The following is a 21293-nucleotide window of genomic DNA, read 5'->3' as shown; positions in this document are numbered from 1 at the left end:
AGCTTGGGAGTGTCTGGGCACCGAATACCTTTTAAGAGCCAGTCACACCCATTGTATCCTGCTGGGCGTTGAGTTCGGACAGCGTAAATCTGATTTTACAAACCAGGTTCAACTTTTAGAAACATGTAGTGAGATCATACCAGGTTCACACTGTTCATCTCTGGAACTTGTTGTGCACAGACAATGTGAACATTACTAGCCTGGCAGTGTTGAAGGAACAATTGAGAGCAAATCTGTTCAAAGAAGCTTTCCATTTCTACTAGATGTTTTTATGAGACTATCCTCCCCCATCCGATGGGAACAATCCACTGGAAAATGCAACACAAACCGATGTTAAACACTCAACTGAGTAACCTTCTATTGATTTCTTCACCGCCATCCGTGGCTCTCTTGAGCTGAGAAAATGTACAAGGCAAGTCAAGTACTACATTCATCACAATAATAGTGCTACAAAGTGGTTCCTGTCGTAAGCTAGAGCTCTGCAAAGCATTTAAATAAATAACCATTGGAAAACGCTCTAGCCACTACTGTTCAGCACTGAAGAACTATGTGACTGAATTGTCACAGTCCATTTGAAGCACAACATTCATGTGGCAAACTCTATATTCTACAGGGGCCAGGCGAAATGTGAGTCCAGGGGGTACACGTTCAGGACATGGACCTAGGAACCAGAAGCACTGCGTTTATGAGCAAAATTTGAGGAGAGATGTATGATGGGGACAAGTAATTGTCTGTATTGAATTGCCATTCTTGAATTGCCCGTGATTAGCATTATGGGGAGTTTATGCGCAGTATTGGTGGCACCAATAATATTATTTGGCATGGATGTTTAAAATCGAATGGGATGTGGTGAATCCACACTAATGCCAAGTGCTCTGTTTCAGCATTTACATTTTAATGGAAAAAGATGTGCAGCAAAACAGAATGAGAAATAGCACCACAGCATGAACTCTGGTCTGACAGCTACAGGCATGGGTTAGATTGAAAATCCGTCTAGCCGCGACCAGAGTTTGGGCCCAGGTGAGAGCACTGCCACACATACCTTATTACAATGAAGAAACGCCTATCTGGGACTCCCCAGGCACCCCGGCATGTTTACAAGACGCACTTGCCCTTCCTTTACGGAAAGCTGGGATACTCAAGTGGGGAGAGTTAATTGTGGAAAATGAATTAATTCCATGGCAGTGCTTCTCTGAATTATCAAATAATTCGGTTTCAAAGTTTAAATATTACCAAATCTCAAGCTGGATAAAATCCATAAGCAAGGGTTTAAAAAAAAATTGTATTCGCATTTTTCAAAGACATACAATGTCCAACGGATAAACAACATACAGACCCTTGCACAACAACATCCTTTATCCAGTTTGCAATATTACATTGTAAGCTGTAACAACATTTTTGTAGTGTGGCTGCTACATACAGTTAGTCATCTTGGCAGGTTCGTAGGTATTCAATTAAATATTTCCAGTAGTCTCTAGGTTTGGAACCAGTGGGTAGCTCTTCCTCGTAGGTTTGCAGAGTGTCCTTACAATACGTCAAGTCCTGGATCCATTGTTTAACCTTTGGAGCTGTTCTACTGCCCCAACACATTGATATTCTGCCTTTGGCCAGGAGTAATGCAACCATGCAAAATTTGCGCTTAGTGGCACACCCCTCCGGCACCAGGCCCAGCAAACATGTGCGAACAGTGCAATCAATGGCAATACCCACCATTTTACCCAACATCTGTGTTACACTACCCCAATACTCCGATATTGCTGTGCATGACCATGCAAGGTGCATGAAAAATAAGAAAGGAGTTAGCAGGGAACCGTATCTTGGTGAAAGCGATCTGTACAAGATCTATAACACGAAAAGAGATAGCAGCATGGTACTGGCTGATAATTGATACCGGAGAGGAAAAGCTGAACCCATTCACAGAGAGCTGGAAGAAGGACCTGCCGGGTGAAGACCTCGAAACTCTCGGGCAAGTATCTATGTCTATCCTTTGATCACATTGAAAGCTGCTCCCTTAAAGAGAAACCATCTTTTCATTGTCCACAAGGCATACTGGATGCCATTGAAACTATCCAAGCTGGGAAATGGAGCCACAAAGGAGTGCCCGCAGTGCGATGAAATCAACGTAAACGAGGAACATATGTTAGGGAAGTGTCCAACAATTCAGCTCTTCTGGAACCACGTGGGTAAGACCATTTCCGAAATTATGGGTAAAGAGGTTGGGCTATCTGGAGCCTCAGTTATTTTTGGGGTCATTCCAAGTGGGACGGAAAACTTAACTCTTTCAAGAAAGCAGAAGATACTTCTCTTTGTTTAATTACTTCTGGCAGGAAGGGAGATGTGTAAAATGGATTTTATCTGCCTCCCCTACCATAACTGAATGGGTTGGTTCAGTACAACGTATCTCTAATCTCGATCAAGCAAATAAAAGGGCTAAAAAAACATTTTGGGACCTATATGTTTTAAGTTTCTCTCACTGAATTAATGTGCATAAACTTTCTCATATTAATTTTGCGCTAATATAACACACAGCCTTATTTTGTTCTTATCCAATGATTACGATCTTGCTCTTATGGCCGGTACGATGGGAAGCTAGCTAAGGCTAGATATAATGGTCAGTAGAAGAATAGGAGCCATGGTCAACCTAGATGGGCCTTCTGAAAACGGTCCCGGGGCTAACCTTTACCCACCCTTCAATGTGAAGAGACCGGGTCTATTTTCGGCTTTTTCACGGGTTGGACCGGCCCCACCTTCTTGAATCTAGAGCATCCTTCGAAGAATGAGGACAAAAAAGAAAAAAAATGAACTCTGGTCTGTGTAAACATTCCTCCCTCAGACCTAGATTTTACCTAGGAACCGTGTAAGTTCCATGACTTGAAATGTGATGCAATACTGTGCTGAGGCAGGTTTGTCAGATATTCATCTGTGTGTTAGGACTTCATTTGTGGAAAGTAGAATGCCAGGACAAATATATTCAAAGCATGGAGCAGTAATTATATCACAACAAACCCCGTAGGAGAAGAAGGAAAACAGCTGCATCACAAAAATGAAAAGGAAAAATATGTTACATAGAATTCACTTAAAATATTACCCTGCTAGTGTACAATTAGTTCAGGCCATTAGTTGATCACTGACTTAAAATGTAAAATGTGAATATTTTCTAATAGACTCTTTCAGAACGTCTTTTTGCTTGTAGTAAATAATTTGCAAGCGCCTAGGCATCCTCATCTGGCATTCCTTGTGTTGACTCTCTGTGGGTTTAATAGCAGGACTTCTGTCATTGCTAATTGGAATGTTCAATTCATGCATCACCATTCCATTGCCAGCAGCTAAGTGAGATGTTGGTGGTTGCTGCTATTGAACCCTCCTGTTACTCACTTGTCATTGGCTCTGCTCAATCCATCTCTTTGCTGGCACCATGTTTTGTTCCATCCACCAACTTTCCACCAACAAAACCCGTTTCCCCCCTCATCATTTCTGCAGTTTTTGGCAGTCATCAGCTAAGTCTCATTACCTCCTTGAACTGCTGTGAACTACCGCACCGCTTGCATTTATATCCCTTGTCTATATGGTTGCTGCCCTCCGCTCAGCCCCCTTCCTTTGCAAAGTCCGGATTTGACCTATTTGTGCAATGGTGAGCCAAGCCAGGTGCTGCTGGTGCGCCAACTGTAGGAAAGACTGGAGGACTCAGGAAGCTTGATGAAGTGAGAGTTTATTAGAAACACGTCTGGAGTAAGTCCAGTCTAAACAGTTAATGCCACATCATTCTAAACTCATGCAAAGCATACATATTTGAAAGATGCAGTAGCATGTGCATGTGCACAACAGAAAGCGACTGACACGAGATGTCACGGGTAAAGCCACGTGCCATCTCGTGGTCAGAGATAATATACAGTATATACAGTATACAACACACCTCCCTTCCTGTAAATGAAAAAAAAAAACAACAACAAAAAAACTACATAACCTATACAATTCTAAAATCTTAATTCATGACAAAATCCTTGTATCTTTCAGGAAGGCGGTGAGACCTAGGACAATTTTTTGAGGGCACCATAGACGGAGTGGTCCTTACAACCCTGGGGTTGGCATTCTCACTCAAAAGACTCCCAGAAGTGATTTCTACATTTCCAGGAACCCCACTGTCGGATTCAAAGTCAAGGAAAACATTGCTATCATCGCTTGACACAACAGCATCCTTGCCTTTGAATAAAGCGCTACTGCCATCCTTTGACACAAACGTATCTTTGCCTTTAAATATAGAAACTCTGTTCAAATTCCAAACACTCCCATCCTCAATTCTGACAGCATGCTTGAAAACCTCAATAACTTCCTTGGGACGTGACCAAATTTGACCCCCTTTCAAAACCCCTTCCTTTCTTTTAATACGAACAAAATCACCAACAGAAATGACATGTTTACTCACTGATCCCTGCTTTGCCTCCATCCTTTCCTTCATCTTATCCTTATATGCGCTAACTCTGTCTCGAACCAAATCATAATCTACCTTTGAAAAACCACAATGGTCACTCAAACTTTTTATTAGCCACCATGGAGTTAAACGAGTACTGGGTTTCCGACCCCTTAAAAGTTCAAACGGACTAACCAAAGTGACAGAGTTGGGAGATGTTCTATAAGACAATAACATAGACTGAAGGGCATTATGCCAGTTCAAATGACCTTTAACAGAAAGTTGGATAGCCTCCTTCACAACTCTGTTGAATCTTTCAACCTGGCCATTGGCTTCAGGATGGAACACAGCAATTTTATTGTGCGTAATCCCACATTTGGTGATAAAACATTGAAAATCCTTGCTGGTAAACTGTGGTCCATTGTCAGTCACTATTTCTTCTGGGATTCCTTCTCTACAAAAAACTTCATCTAAGAGCTCTACTACATTTCTAGTTGTTATCTCCCTAACCATTTTTACCTCTGGCCATTTTGAGAAATAATCTATCAAAACCATGCCAAATTTCTCACGTTCAGGTAAGACAGAAAATGGACCAATAAAATCAAGACCTAACTTCCGCCAAGGGCCGAAAGGACATTCCACAGGACAAGGTTCAGGACGTAAAGGAACAGCAGACTTATCACTGTTGGCGCATTCTGAACATTTTTGGACATAGTGTTCCACACAACCGTCCACTCCTGGCCACCAAAAGAAATATTTTATACGTCTCCTAGTAAACGAGATCCCTAAATGCCCCTCGTGGGCAATACCAATGATAGTATCTCTCAAGGAAAAAGGAGGAATAAATTTATCACCTCTCATGAGAACCCCATTTTCAATTGCTAACTCATCCTGAACTTTGGCATAACTCATCATCTCGCCTGAAAACTTCCTTTGTCCTGGCCATCCTTGTAAAATGTAATTTTTAACTTGAGTTAATTCAATACTCTTCTCCATTTTTCTTACCCAGGACTCCCTACTCAAATCAAACTTCTCACCATACACTAACATAATGTCTTGCGAAGTGAAAGCTACTTCACACTCATCATCATCACAAGGGACATCACAAGAAGTGTGCAATCTGGACATGCAGTCAGCATGAATGTTAGTTTTCCCTTTTACATACACCATCTCAAATTGAAAAGATTGTAGTCTGGATGCCAATCTGGCAAGGCGAGCCGATAAGGTTCGACCTCCACCTGGTGCCATCATGTAAATAAGAGGCTTATGGTCAGTCTTAATAGTGAATTTTGTTCCCCACAAGAAGGTTTTAAAATGTTCAGCCGCCCAAACTGACGCTAATAACTCTCTTTCAATAACTGAATAATGTTTTTCAGCATCCCTCAACGCCCTTGAAGCATAGGCAATTATCCACTCTTTTCCGCAGTCATTTTGCATGAGCACAGCTCCTAACCCCGTGCTACTTGCATCAACCATGATGGTACATTTTTTTCCAACAACAAAAGGTCTTAGACAAGGAGCATTCACAACAAAGGCTTTCAAATTCTGAAATGCCTCCGTCATTACATCAGACCATAAAAACCTTGCATTTTTCTTTAAGAGTGGCCTAAAGGAATCAACTTTAGAAGAGAAATTTGGAATAAATTTGGCATAGAATTCCATTAAACCTAAGAAAGCTACCAATTGTTCTTTTGAAACTGGAACCGGGGCTTTAATAATGCTCTCAATGTGTTTTTGCTTAGGTCTAATTCCAGCACCACTTATGGAATGTCCCAAGTATTTCACTTCTTTTTCTCTAATTTTACATTTATCAAGACGAAGAGTAAGACCTTTAGAGGATAATGCGGATATAACTTTCCTTAACACCTTGGCTGCTAGGTGTTTTCCCCCCCTGTGCTGGAAATTGCTCTTAGTATGTATTCATGACGAGCTCAGCTCGTCATCAGCACAGCTCAACTGTGCATCATGACGAGCTGAGCTCGTCATCAGCATCGAAAGGGTTAAATTATCATCGTGCTCCTCTACATTTTTTCCAAATACAAGAATATCATCTTGTAAGGCGATTGCCCCAGTCAACCCTTCAAGTGTCTCTTTCATTAGCCTTTGAAAGACGGAAGCGGCACTAGCCAATCTAAAAGGCATGCGTTTATATCTGAAAAGACCTTCTGGCGTAATAAAGGCTGTCAGATTTTTGGACTCATCATCCAAAACAACTTGATGATAGGCACTTGCCAAATCTATGCACGAGAAAATCTCAGCACCTCCTAATGTTGAAACCATCTCATGAAGATTTGGCAAGGGATGAGCATCCACCCAAATTGAATTATTTAAACTGCGAAGATCTACACAGAGCCTCAATTCGCCATTGGATTTAACCGAAATCACGATCGGGGAAACCCACGGCGAGGACTCAATGGGCTCAATAATGTCTTTGTCACACAAATCTTTGAGTAGGACTTTAAGTTTATCCTTGTAGGTAAGAGGGACGTTCCTGACTCTGTGCCGAACAGGAATAACACCATCATTGAGTTTAATAGTGTGTTTAAAACCCAAATACTGACCAAGTTTCCCACTAAAAACACTTGAAAATTCAGATTTCAATTTATCAAGCATGAGATTACGATCAGGATCATTGGTGTTAGCAATGGAGTAAACTGGAGGATTGGCTCTTGGATCTATCTTAATGCCCAATTGATCTTGGTGTGGCCACCCTAACAAAGGTTGCCCAGACTTAGCGACATAGATCTTACCATATGTGGATTCACTTGAAAAAGTGATTTTCCCCCAAAAGTAACCTACTAATTCAATCCTATGTCCAGTATAACCCCCTGGAGAGATGTCAGATTCAAGTAAAATCTTGTTTGGCCAATTTTTTTTTACAACATCTAAACCCAATAATGTATACCATGCACAGGTGTCAACAAAAATTTTAATTGTCTTTCCGTCTATAACCACATCGCAAGATGGAAATTTACTTACACCTTCACTACCACAAATATTGATAACAGTATCGATATCATTTTCATTTGAATCATAGTCATCAAAATCTTGGACAATATTAACTTTCTTGGTAGTGGATTTGCAAAACCTTTTTAGATGCCCTTTCTTATTGCATTTCAAACACATTTTATCAAGGGCAGGACAAACTTTAGAGTTTGCTAAATGATTTGAACTTCCGCATCTGAAACAAATCCACTGAGTATTGCTCTTCTTATCACTTTTAGTGTACTTAAATTTTGAGTCATTCTTATTGTTAGCAAACTCATTTTTAAAGGTAAACGGTTTCTTAAATTTCTCTCCTTCTTTGGAAACGCTAAAGACATCTCCTTTTTCACTTCCTCTTATTTCCTTTACAAACTTCTCGGAATGTTCAATTGACCTTGCAATGTCAATGGCTGCATTTAGAGACATATCCGAAGTTGTCCAAAGTCTTTCCTGGACCTTTTTGTTATTTGTTCTCATGAGTATTTGATCTCTTAATACCTGTTCATAGGTTATATGTTCAAAATCACAAGTTACGGCAAGAGATCTGAGAGACGATACAAAATCATCAATTGGTTCATCTGCAGATTGTTTGCGGGAATAGAAAATAAATCTCTCCATGACAATGTTCTTTTTCTTTCCGAATCTAATTTTTAATTGTTCTGCTGCACATTCATACACATCTTTTTCACCAGGATTGGTTAAAGTTGGAAGAGTGACGAATTCTTTTAATCCAATCCCCCCAAGACAATGTTTTAAAAGGGATAATTTCCTCTCGGGTTCACATTCAGTGCCTTCCATGACCTCAACATAAGCTAAGAAAACAGGTTCCCATATTTCCCATTCCATGGGAGGGTCACCTTTATTGGCCAAAAACGAAGGAGGAGGAACAATTCCACTCTTGTCAAAATGTTTAATGTTAAAAGATTACTTTGATGTGTAAGAAAATAAATATCCAAAACAAAACCTTTAAATAGAATTGGATTGAAGAACAATCGTGTAGAATCCAAAAGAATACCTTTAAATGAGGTCGAGTTGAGAAACCATCGTGTTGAATAGATTCCAGGAAGAAAAACGGACTTCAAAAGAAAAAAAAACGATGAAAAGAAACACCAATCGATTGAAGTTTACCAATCTAAGATGGCCGCCATGGAAATTGCTTTCTTTTTAGAGGAAATGGCCTTGTTTCGAAAGCGTATGACGTAGTGTCAATTCCACGTAACTCGCGCATGCGCGCGTGTAGGCTGAAGCTTGAGCAGGCAGGAACTCGCGCTGAAGACTAACTCTTCGATATCTTCGAGGTAATTGAAAATTAATTTAAATACCTCAGAAAACAGGAACTAATATCGCTGGAGTCGCTGTGATCCGCCTGAGTCGCTGTGGAAATCTGCTGGTTCCAGTAGGTCGGAAATAAATTTGAAGTCAAAATTATCTTTTTTCTTTAAAAAATCATTGATGAAATCTTCATAGAAACAAAAGATAAAGTCCTTTTCCCTCGTCGCCAGTGTAGGAAAGACTGGAGGACTCAGGAAGCTTGATGAAGTGAGAGTTTATTAGAAACACGTCTGGAGTAAGTCCAGTCTAAACAGTTAATGCCACATCATTCTAAACTCATGCAAAGCATACATATTTGAAAGATGCAGTAGCATGTGCATGTGCACAACAGAAAGCGACTGACACGAGATGTCACGGGTAAAGCCACGTGCCATCTCGTGGTCAGAGATAATATACAGTATATACAGTATACAACACCAACGTATAACATTGACGTCCGATGTGACATTACGTCCATTGTGGGTGCCTTTTTGTTGCCTGACTTACTGTGGGTAAGTATAACAATGAGGAACCGGGACTTATGAAACTCAGCTGATATTATTCTTTAAAAACAATTTATCAGCAATGCATGTCGCACTTATCTGTCTACAGCTGTGGTAAGCATGTTTATTCATACATTAGATCCTACCTTAACTTGCTGTGTCCTCATGAAGGTGTTCGAGCCATATGAGGGAGAGGCTCGTGGTTATTGAAATGCAGGATGAATATGACTCAGTATTGAAAATGTTAGACAAAAGGTTTTCTCCATTAAGAAATGTTGTTCTAGAAAGACATAAGTTCTTAAAAGGGCAGACTAGACAAATAAAGAGAGGGCCCCTGAAATACAATACAGGCAGGATACCAGGGGCACAAAGAACCTGCAAAAAATTGAAAAGAAAAGATCCTGCCTCTGATCAGAGCAAGAAGTGAACAACTCACCGTACGGATCGAGCCTTAGTTTTCAACCTGGAATACGACACCCGAGTGCCCTGAGGAAGGTGTGGACACTTCCGTGGCCTTCACCGAAACGCACATCGGCACACGACGAGCAGGCGTACGAGGACCATAACACTGGAGGAGGCTATTTACATTCTATTTACACTTTATTTAACAAAAACTAATATATAAAGCTAACCGCTCTATTTATGTGATCGGACTTATGCTCTACATCAAAAGAGCAATTGAAATGTCCCTCAATGCATCAATTGTATGTAAACTCTTTAAATGAAAGATCTGCGTTATTGATCCTGTTTATTCCTTTGCTAGGTACATAGACTAATTTATATTTAATGCAAGCTTGTAGAAAAAATCTGTATGCGGTATATGTGACGTGTGCAGGCGAAATTGAGTAGATTGAGTGAATTTAGAGGGATAAAAAAGAAAAAATATGTATTTTTCCGTAATTTACCAGAGTGCATTTTTATATGTTCAAAGAATATATGCAAATAAGCTGTCAATACCTATCATGATTTACTTTGTATTAAATACTGAAAACCTTTGAAATTAAAGTAAGAACATGTTCGTTTATTATTGAAGATATGCTCACAACTTGTAGTGAGATATTTCCGCTTACTCTGATCAGAGGCAGGATGTTTTCTTTTCTATCTTGCAAAGGGCAGAGCAACGTGTGGAATGCATTGATGATTTTGTTGCTTCTTTGAGAATATTAGCAACCAGGTGTAACTACTGTGATTTAAAGACCTAAAGGATGACATTTTTCTTCATAAATTATTAAAGAAAGTAAAAAATATAAAAATGCAGGAGAGACTGCTGCCAATGAAAAATCCAGATCTTGACACTGCTTTACGTTTTTGAAAGGTGTGTGGAGAACTCAGAAGCTTATTTCATGGAAATGACATCTCCAACTGATACACTATTCTGCACAGGATATGAAATTTAAATGCGACAAAGAAAATCACAGAAAAACTTTTTTTTTTTTAATTCCGAGCAGTAAACTGAATAGACGAGAGGAGACCAAAAAAGACACTGGCAACATATATTGCTTCAGATGTGGTAATCACAACCACACTAGGTCTGCTAAGAATTGTCCTGCTTTACCTCTCAGATGTGTTTCAGATGCAACGCAAGGGACATTTTGCAAGAGCGTGTCGGTACTCTGGGATACAGAAGGCTGTGGTGTCCAAACTGGAAAAGAATGTGAGGGAAATGATAGTAATGAGTTTATCCTTTCTGTTATTGAGGGAGGAGAAGTTGGGCATGGAAATTGTAAGCAAGTGTCTTTAGTGGGGGGAGGCAAAAAAAAGCCCCGTATTGTAATGTTCTACTCAGTGCAGTAGAAGAACGAATGTTGGCTGGCTCGGGCTCCCCATTCACTGTAAGTTGGCTGGATGTTTTCAAAGAAAATCCGGCCGTTGACACTGAGAAACTCCAGGTAAATTACATTTTCAAATAGAGGGAAGCAAATTGATATTGTGAGTACATTTGATGGAGTTTTGGATGTTAGAAGGAAAGAGTGTCCCGGCTACCATTTTTGTTGCCAAGGAAATATTGAATTTGTTGGGGTGGCTCAACCAAGGTGAGCTAGATATTGTGTTATCAAAAAACAAAAATGTGACAAGGAAGATGTATCAATTGTGTGAAGAGATGTGATAGAAATGAGTGGTTACACAAGTTTTCCCAAGTTGTTTCGGAATCATTGCCTAGAATAAAGGGTTTACAGCTTGATTATCTTGAGGGAAGGTGCCACACCCATTGTTCACAAGGTACGCAGTTTACCATTGTGTCTCAGTAGAAAACTGTGGAAGGAATTGGAGAAGTTATGTAGCTAGTCATCACTGAACCCACAGAGTTCTAGTACACAAGGGTGATAAATCACTTAAAATATGTGTTGACCAACGTGAGCTCAACCATAATTTGTGGGTCAACCATGAACATTTGCCTAATATTGCTGAGAAGTTATTTACCTTGAGAGGGGCTGTCAGGTTCACCATGCTCCACATGTCTACTACACATCAACAGGTAGTACTAAGTGAAGATTCCAAGCACCACCCTTCCTTTGTGATCCCAGAGGGTGTGTTTTGCTACAAGTGTATGCCTTTTGGATTAGAGTTTGCATCCTCCGAGTACCAAAGAATCCTTAGATTGATGTTTAAGGATGTGTAAGGTGTGCTGCATTTTCAAGAAGGCCTCTTAGTGTATGGCAGTGATGTAATAGAACATGATTCCAGACACAAGAAGATTTTGCAAATCCTTAGTAGCCGTGGTTTGACTCTTCATTTTAATAAGTGTACGTTTGAAGAAGAGGGTTTGGATTATTTTAGACGTTGCATCTCACATAGGGATGTAGAGCCGAAGAGCAGGATGTTTAAAGCCAAATACTTAGTAAATGAAATCTTTTCATGGATTGATTAAACTTTACTCACAGTTTGTTCTACATTTTGCTGAGAAAACATTCTCATTAAGAAAGTTGCTTAAGAAAGGGTGAAGTGTAGACGTGGAACAACAACTGTCAGTGTTGTGAAGAAAGGGCATGCAGATATTGGGAGTGCGTGCAGATACTGTGGGAGTGAACCCTCTGAAACCATTTGGTACACCAGTCGCGTCTGGTGCCTGGGAGGGGTGAAGTCGAGCATGGGAGGGGTGAATTCGCACAGGGGAGGGGTGACGTCGCACAGGGAGGGAGTTAATTTAATTAATAATAATAAAAAATATATTTAAACCTACCTTTTCACCGGCCGGGTCCCACGTCTTCAGGAAACAAGCAGCCTTCCTCCCCTCCCCTAAGCCAATCACGACACTCCAGTGGAACATTGTGATTGGTCGGGACATCGCCTGGAAGTGGCTTACTGGGAGGCCATGTTCTCCATGCAGGTTACAGTGCAACCGGCATTCTAGAACTATAGAGTGCGCATGACTGGTTTGGGCGGCCCCAGAGGGCTGACCAAACAGTCAGAGCCCTCAGCAGTGGGCAAACCACCCCTCCCCTGCACTAGAACAGACCCACCCGCCCACCCCCAAACAAACCTTTCTGCTTTCTCGCAGTGCGAGAAGCAGAAACATTAAATAGTACTTATTACCATTTTATGTTTCTGCTTCTCACACTGCGAGAAAGCAGTGAGGTGACGCACCTCTGCCCTAGTGGGGGAGTCGCCCCTGCTGTACACGGGTTGATAGCATTATTATAACAGAGGACTGTAATGCGGAATTAAGAACTGTGCTCATGCAAAAGAGCTGTGAAGTATTGGAGGAAGTGGTGGCTTACACTTCTAGGGCACACCGTTGTACAGAAACTACATACACAGCAATTGAAAAGGAGGTGTTGGCATTGTGGTGGAATGCACAGTATCACAGGACATATATTTGGTGGGTACCATTTACATTACTCTCTGATCAAAAACTGTATTTGTTAAGCACCATAGGGCATGTAAAAGCCATACTGAGAATAGCCATATGGCAAGTTTACCTACAGAAATAGAACTACAACATTAATATGTCCTTAGAAAAAATAGGAAAGCTGACTTTCTATCTTGAGTGCTTGGTAACTCGCATGGCAATGAGCCGACGGAGTGTATGGCTAGTCGTCTTTCTGCTATCATTGATCAAGACTTATGTGAAGAAGAGTGGTGGAATGTTTTGGCAGAAGATGCAACTTTTAAAAAAGTCAGGTCATCAGTTATGAACGGTTGGCCGATCGTGAGGAGTTTGGGCCTGAAGTTCACACCCTGTGTTAAATTTCACAAGAGTTGAATTGTAATGGTCTGTTACACCAGGTTGAACAACTGATAGTGCTCCTTAAATTAAGAAAGAATGTTTTGGAATTGGCAGATGAAGGTCATGTGGGGATCTGGGCCATAAAACGCAGAGTTGGAACCAGATCAACACCTGCATGGAGGTTAGTCATGCATTTAGCATCTACTGTAAACTTGACTTAATTCTTTTGCTATGGAACACTTTTCCTTATTGGCGAAGATGGGGTGTGGTCAATGACCCTGTGGAAGACAACCCATGAAGGTTGGGAACCTTACAAATTGAGTGACTCTGGCTATTGCCTGCACAGACCTTTGATCTTAATGCTACCAGTGCCTGTCTGAACCTACCCTACCCTGGCTGACTTTGATTATCTTCACTGTGGCTTGCTATGTATAGCTGCTAGCGCTGGATCCCAATGTTGGTGTGCATCAGTGTTTTGACCGAGGAGGGAGATATTGGCTACATGATATTTGCATTTGTGAGAGGGGAGCATGACACTGTGAGGCATTTTCTTCTATGGATATTGCTTTTCTGTACCTCTCGAACCATCTAAGGCGCAACGGTTGCTTCTTACTGGAGTGAAATGCTGTGCGTCATGCCGGTAACATAGCACACTCATGTAGCAGCCCTGAACGTCTTGCGTTTACCACCAAATGTGTTGAAGTGGGGATCGCATCACTGGGTCACCCCATGAACATGCTGCGGCTGGAGACGGACAGGGCGCTTGCACATTAAAGCTAACATAGAATGCCTGCTGTTAGCGCATGCTAACATGAACCAATCTTGAGTGTGCATGGTGGTTGATGCCACCTTCTGGAGACTTTACTCTTACTGAGAAGCGTGGATGGGGGCAGTGGGGGAAGATAATCTTTCCCTTTTTTTATTGCTCCAAGAATTTAGGCCGGTAACTGGGATGGACAAATTAAAGCAGTAGTACACCCTAGGTGGAAACCTTGACTTGTTCATCACTTGATTGTCACATCTATCTATTAGTTTAATTCAATCCTCCTGCCTCAATCACAACAAAATGTCACAACTCATTAAAACATATATTTATATGATTTTATTTGTAGAAGTACATTATATGTGTGTGTGTGTGTGTTAGTAAACAAAATATGCTACATGCAATATTGACGTAGTGGTTATAAGATTCATTGGATGATTTCCAATTTAACATTTATGGAGTTTACACTCACCTGTTGAACTTCTACTGTGGCTGAACATTTTCAGTTCGAGGGAAGTTACACTGCCATCGAGACATTGACGGCCTAGCTTATGGTCTATCTTTTGCCTAGTAAAGTTTAGGAAAAGTGGCCAGTAAATTGCATCAGTGTTTCATGAAAACAAAAACCCTGTGACTGAGTAATAAGCCACATACCTTTTTATGTCATGAGATACTAATAAAATGTATTGGCAACTCGTTCTAAACAAAAGCATAAAACCTTGAAACTAGACCACACACTAGAGAACTAACTGATATGGAATAGTGTTGAATATTTCCCAGCACTTGCAAATATCTCCTATATAAATCAATCTGCTATGGTAGAAGCAAAACACATCATCAAAAATGTATAATGTTGATCATAAACTAACCACCAGTGCAGATAAATTAATCATTCATTTATAACGATCTGGTTGACGCCTCTACAATAGTATAAGGTATCAAAACTGTAAGAAATCTGCAAGGAAATCGTTAGACGCAAATCACTGTTGACTTCAGAAGTGTATGTAAGAGTTTTTCCCTTGTTGAAGGCTCTTAAATGATAGAAATATTGTGGACACTTATGTACATTCCTAAAAGTAATGCTAGTTTACGACTGATGTCATTGATTAACTATACGATGATAAAATAAAACGCTTAGGATTGTAGACATTCCAGTTTTATATCTATTAGCTATCCGTGTGTTTTCTTCTCTTTAATTACTGTTACTGGATCTTGTTATTGCTTTTAATCAAGTCACATGGTGGTAGACACGTGTTGTAATGTTATCATTTGTTCGGGTGTGCAATGAGACCACACTGGTCTATATATGTCAATCCAAGTGCTACTCCGATTTTATGACGTGTAGTAAATCAAGCAGCAAATAGAGTGATATATGTGTGTATATATACATATATACATATATGTATGTACAGCATTGCTGATACCATAGAACAGGGCATGCTGACGCTAGCTCCAGAAGAAAAAGAATGAAAAATGGACAATAGCAAAGTGGAAGATGAGGAAGAGAAAATAGAGACACTGTAGAAATAAGAGAGTCAATGTGCAGTAGCAAGTGCCAGGTGTTGGCAAGGGTCAAGGAGGAAGGGGGGGGAGGGAGGGTTGAGGGGTGGGATTGGTTGGTGGAAGGGTGGAAAAACGAGAAAAAAGGAAAGTGGTACAATTTTGGACAAAGATTCGTTGAGAAGGACAATAACATGATTAAGGATCTGAGTGATGAGATATATAAACAATTAAATGGCAAGCATTAGAATATGCACTATTAATGCGGGAGGACTGAATGACTGGAGGAAGAGGCAGAGACTGGCATTCTTAGTAAGGCATGAAAGGCATGAAAGGATTGATATTATCTGTATACAAGAAACCCATCTCCCATGGTCAAAACGCAATCTACTTTCACTGGGTGGCTTTGAGTTAATAGCTTGTTCTACACAGACGTCTACAATTCGAGGTGTAGCTATACTGATTCGAGGTCCCCTAGGTAAAGCAAGGAAAGTGAAGGCGGATAGCAATGGGAGATGGGTAATTGCTGACTTAGACCTCGGTTTCTCGTTATGTGTGGTGTATGGTTCCAATCAAGATGAGCCTGAAATATTCGACTTTTTAGAAACCGAACTTGTGGGTTGGGCTACACCTTTGATAATAGCGGGGGATTTTAATATTTCAGCTGATTGGGTCGGATCTGAACCATATGCAGGTCGGAAACCCAAGGTCTTTCAATCTATTCGATCTCTTCTAAGCTCTCACGGGATGCTTGATGTATGGGGGGTCAAAAACCCCTTGGATTTTGGATACACATACTTCTCTAATCCTGCCCAAAAATACACAAAATTAGATTACTTCCTGATCTCGTCCTCTGAGTTATCGAAAGTTGACATACTTAAACTTCCTAAAGTGGTTTCTGACCACAATCCATTAATTCTATCATATAGTATAGGTCAGAGGGAAAGAAAAAGCAATTCCTGGTCCTTTGAGAAAAAGCTCCTTAGTGATAAAAGATTTATAGATCATCTGAAAAATTGGGTCCCACAATTCTTTGCAGTAAATAGGTACAGTGCGTCTAGAAATACAGTCTGGGAAACTTTTAAGGCAGCATTGAGGGGTGAAACTATTAGCTGTTCAGCAAGATTAAGAAAGGAAGATAGAAATAAGATTGATGGTTTAATGAAAGAGTTAGTAAAAGTAGAAGAACAACATATGACTGATATAATCAAAGGGGTTAATACCACTGTAAGCCAGGAAGCTCTACTGACAATCAAAGCCGCACTCCAGAAAGAAGTAACCATGAAAGTCACAGGAGAGTACCAATCAAATAGGGTTAAAAGATATGAGACCGGAGAGCAGGCAGGGAGAGCACTTGCCCTCAGGTTAAGGCAGGAAAAAACAAGAAACACTATTGTATGTATAGAAGAGGATGAGATCAGGTATACAGAAAGTAAGGACATTTTAAGAGTATTCGAAACATTTTATCAGCAGCTGTATGAGCAGGAAGAACCTACTAAGAAACCAGGAGAAGGAATACGAGATCGGGGCCCACTTTTAGAAGACTCAATCAAAAAAAAATTGGAAGAAGAAATTACATTATTAGAAGTAACAGTTGCATTGCGGGAATTGGCCTCAGGTAAAGCTTCAGGTCCCGACGGGATACCTTTAGAAGTCTATAAAACAATAGAAACCGAAATCACTCCGCTTCTGGTAGATTTGTTTAATGGGGTTATGTGTACAGGATCAACACCCGCCTCTTGGAAAGAAACAAATATAGCAATCTTCCATAAAAAGGGGAAACCGGCAGAAAAGGCGGGGTCTTACCGACCCATTTCACTAATAAATTCCGATACTAAGCTTTATTCTAAAATTCTGGCAAAGAGGCTAGTTGGGTAATCGGCGATCTAGTATCCCCATGGCAGCATGGGTTTGTCCCTGGTCGGGGCACAACGGATCATACCTGTAGGGAAATCTCTTTGTTTGATGCCCAGGCTGCCGTGGGGGGGATGTCGCTATGATCCTGCTCGACGCAGAGAAGGCGTTTGATCGTGTGGACTGGAACTTTCTCTGGGCTATCTTAGAGGCGAGGGGATTTGGTCCCAATATTATAGGGGCCCTTAAAGCCATGTATGTAGAACCAACAGCTAAGGTAACAGCAATGGGCGAGAAATCGGGGGTTATACATATAAAAAGAGGGACTCTGCAAGGTTGTCCCTGTTCCCCTATTCTATTTGCGCTGTATATTGACCCCCTTATACAGTGTATTCTTAACTGCCCAGAGATAGCTCCAGTGATATGCAATGGTTATTCAAGTAAAATACTGGCCTATGCTGACGATCTTGCAGTGTTAACAAATAATCCACAACAAACTCTTCCTATTCTAATTCAAATGGCTAAACTGTTTGGGGAAGAGTCAGGCTATCTTCTAAATGAAACAAAAACGCAGGTTATTTGTTCTAAAAATATAGCCAAAACTGACTATAGATTCGTCGACTCTGCCATATATTATGGGGTAAAAATTAATGCCAATGTTGAGAAAATTGTAAGCGAGAACTATCTGCCACTTATTAAGGATATTGAGAAGGAATTAAAAAGAATAGATGTGCTACACCTCTCATTAATAGGAAGGGTAAATGCAGTTAAAATGTCTATGTTCCCTAGAGTTCTCTACTTATTTCGGGCCATCCCTTTAGCAATAGAGGACAGGATCATGAAACAACTTGAATCTATGTCTATCAGATTTGTATGGCAATACGGCAGGGTAAGGCGATCTACAAACTTAATGGCACTGCCCAGAGAAAGGGGTGGGATGGGATTGCCGAATTTAAAGTTATATCATTGGGCCTGCTTGCTAACCCAAATGACTACTCTATTTCAATCTACATCTGTACCTGATATAACACCTGGGTTTGTAGATCAACAATGCCCGCCCCAGATATATAGGATGCTATTGGGTGAAAAGACTATAAATGTATTTCAATGCGAATTGGAACGAAGCTTTTATAAAAAAACAAGATTGAAGACACTGATTGGCGCATGGAAGGTTTGGAAAGCTATTATGAAAATGTTTAATATCCCGAAAATCAATTCCTATCTGCAACTGTATAATTCATCTCTCTTTCCTCAACTAAAAAATGATAATAATTTGCTGATGTGGAAAAGGTTGGGGCTTAGATCCTTAGGAGATGTAATTGAAGAAGGTGAAATTCTGGGGTTCGAAATGCTGCAGGAAAGATTTGGTATTCCAGACAGTCAATGGCTTGTTTATGGTCAAGTTACCAGGGCAATTAGGGCAGTCAGGCCATAGATTTCACATACAGCAGATTTTCCACTGATTGAGTTATTAGATAGAGGTTGTAGGTAGATTAAGATTTTATATAATTGCCTATTGGACCAAATCCCGGATGATATTGAGAAGGTTGAGTCTAACTGGGCGACAAAATTAGGAGATTCTGATGTCGATCTCGACCTCGCTCTCGTATTGAATAAAAAAATATTCCGGGCATCAAACCTTCGCGCACAACACTACAAGACTATTTTTAATCTTTACCATACACCCGCGAAGATATTTGCCTGGGGTCTAAGCGAAAATGATAATTGTCCCAGATGTAATGAAAGTCAGGCTGACATTATACATATGTTTTCTTCCTGCAAACAGTTGGAAAATGTTAAAAAAGAAATAATGAAATTTATGGAGGGGCTGCTAGGTCAGTCCATCGACCTATCCCCTACTCTAATTTTACTGGGTACAGACTCTAAGTTGGGTTTAGGCGAGGCTGAAAGAGATCTAATGTTTTTATCTGTTGCTGTACTTAGAATTTTAATTTCTGCGGCGTGGAACGATACGAACCCTCCATTCTTTCAGATGTGGCTCTCGAGATTTCTAGGAATTCATAACATAGAATCCTGCCTCTATGAATATAAAGGCATGAGGCAGCGTAAGGAGGGTATACGCCTATGGGCTCCTGTAACTAATTGGAGAACAGATAGAAATGGATAAAAACTTTGTTCGTCTCCAATTAATTGAAGCTGATTTCTAACCCTATTTATCTATTTATTTTTCCTCGTTCCCGCTAACAAAATGTATTCAAAAATGTATGTAAATATATCAAATATTTATCAAATTCTTATCATGTATGTAATAATTGTTGAAATTTGTCCATTTATGTACCATCTTTTTCAAAAAAAAAAAATAAAAAAAAAAAGCAAGTGCCAGGTGTTGATATTGTTCAGGAAAAGATGACTGAATTGAGCGCTGGTTGAAAGAAGTGCTTTCCATGTTTTATCAGTGAAAACAGACAAAGCTCAGTCTGCTGGTCCTCACCAGCGTATTGATGGGAACCACCAAAATGTTGGCCGTGGAAGAGCGGGTGGCGCCTGGTGAAGCAATGATGTAGGAAAAGCAGGAACCATGCTGTTCATGGCCCATGAGAAAACGCAGCCATGTGGAGGTGGTGCGCATCGCCATTTGAAGCATGGCAGATGCGACGAGGTGGTGGTGCACTTGATGATATCGAGGAGAAAGCTGATGGTGATGTTTTACTGCAATGAATTCTGGGTAGAGGGCACTTTGGGAGACCCCACAAGAGTGTGTGACAGTAGTCCAAGTGTGCAGATAGGATTGCTTGAATGGTGCATTAACACAATGAAGATGGAAGAAGAGGTAGGTTCTTTCTGAGGGTCTTAAAGAGAAAAAAGCATTGATATACCTTTAATCACATGAGTTCTGAAACACGTACAAGAATCAAAGTTAAAGCGCATGGTTGCAGCAGGGTTGTGAAGCACCCGTGTTAGGTGGCCACAATTAATCCGTCCTGAGGTCTGCAGGGCTCCTGCAGTTGCCTCCATTTTACCAGAACCAAGTCAAATTAAATTGAATTGCATCCATGGGACAGTAGCAGAAAGTCAATCTTTCTAATTTATGCTGTGTAGCACAGATGGAACCACCCATGCTGATAACTATTCAGTTTATCTTCATAGGGAAAAAACAACATAATAGGATCAACCCTGTGGTACAGCCCAGGGGAAGGTCTGTACAACCCCATGTACTGCAGCATGCAGTTTTCTCTGCATCATCTTCCATCCTGGTTAATAGTGACATGATTTGTGTCTGAACTGTACCATCCTTGGTGACCAATAACACAAGATCTGTAAACTCTGGGTCTGGTATGTTATGCACAGGCACTGATGTTTAGAGGACCTTCATAGCCACCAGCAAGAGACAAGTGTTGTAAGTGTGGTGGAAAGAGACATTCTATGGGGCCCAGCATTCTTCGAAACCATTGCTTCTTTTCTTTTGCAGTCCAGAGTTCTGGTCCAGCAGCCGGGAGAGAGGAGCTTCCATTCCTTCTATCAGGTGAGTTGCTGCTTCTTTGATGTATGTCTTGACTAATCATTGAATGTTACAATATTCCAACTTAGAAGCCACATAAGGGGTAAAAACACAGGAGTAATGTTAGTCTCCATGAGAGATGCCTGTATCCAATCAGTACATGAGATCGTCTGGTAATGGCCGAGTGCACGAAATGTCACTTTTATGGGTCAATATGAGTGCTCGAACTATACTCTTCCAGTAAGATAATTATTTCCTAAGTGAGAAGTGGCTGCACTGTTTCAGTGCGTGATCTTACTATTGGTCAGAATCCATGACATCAAATCTACTAGGTTATTACA

At 40.6% G+C, this 21293-nt stretch overlaps 1 protein-coding gene across 2 annotated transcripts in view; it reads left to right on the top strand.

Annotated features, from left to right (window-relative positions):
• Positions 1 to 21293, top strand: part of MYO1D (myosin ID) — a 512976-nt gene that overhangs the window by 155688 nt on the left and 335995 nt on the right. For both annotated transcript variants that reach the window (XM_086923844.1, XM_086923845.1), the window contains exon 5: positions 20923 to 20976. In XM_086923844.1, the coding sequence (XP_086779970.1) occupies positions 20923 to 20976 (54 nt within the window). The remainder of the gene's footprint in view (positions 1 to 20922; positions 20977 to 21293) is intronic.

This window comes from Lissotriton vulgaris, chromosome 5 (assembly GCF_964263255.1).
Source record: "Lissotriton vulgaris chromosome 5, aLisVul1.2, whole genome shotgun sequence".
NCBI classification, from domain to species: Eukaryota; Metazoa; Chordata; class Amphibia; order Caudata; family Salamandridae; genus Lissotriton; species Lissotriton vulgaris.
Note: the sequence above shows the minus strand (reverse complement) of the source record. Positions and strands in the feature narration are given on the sequence as shown.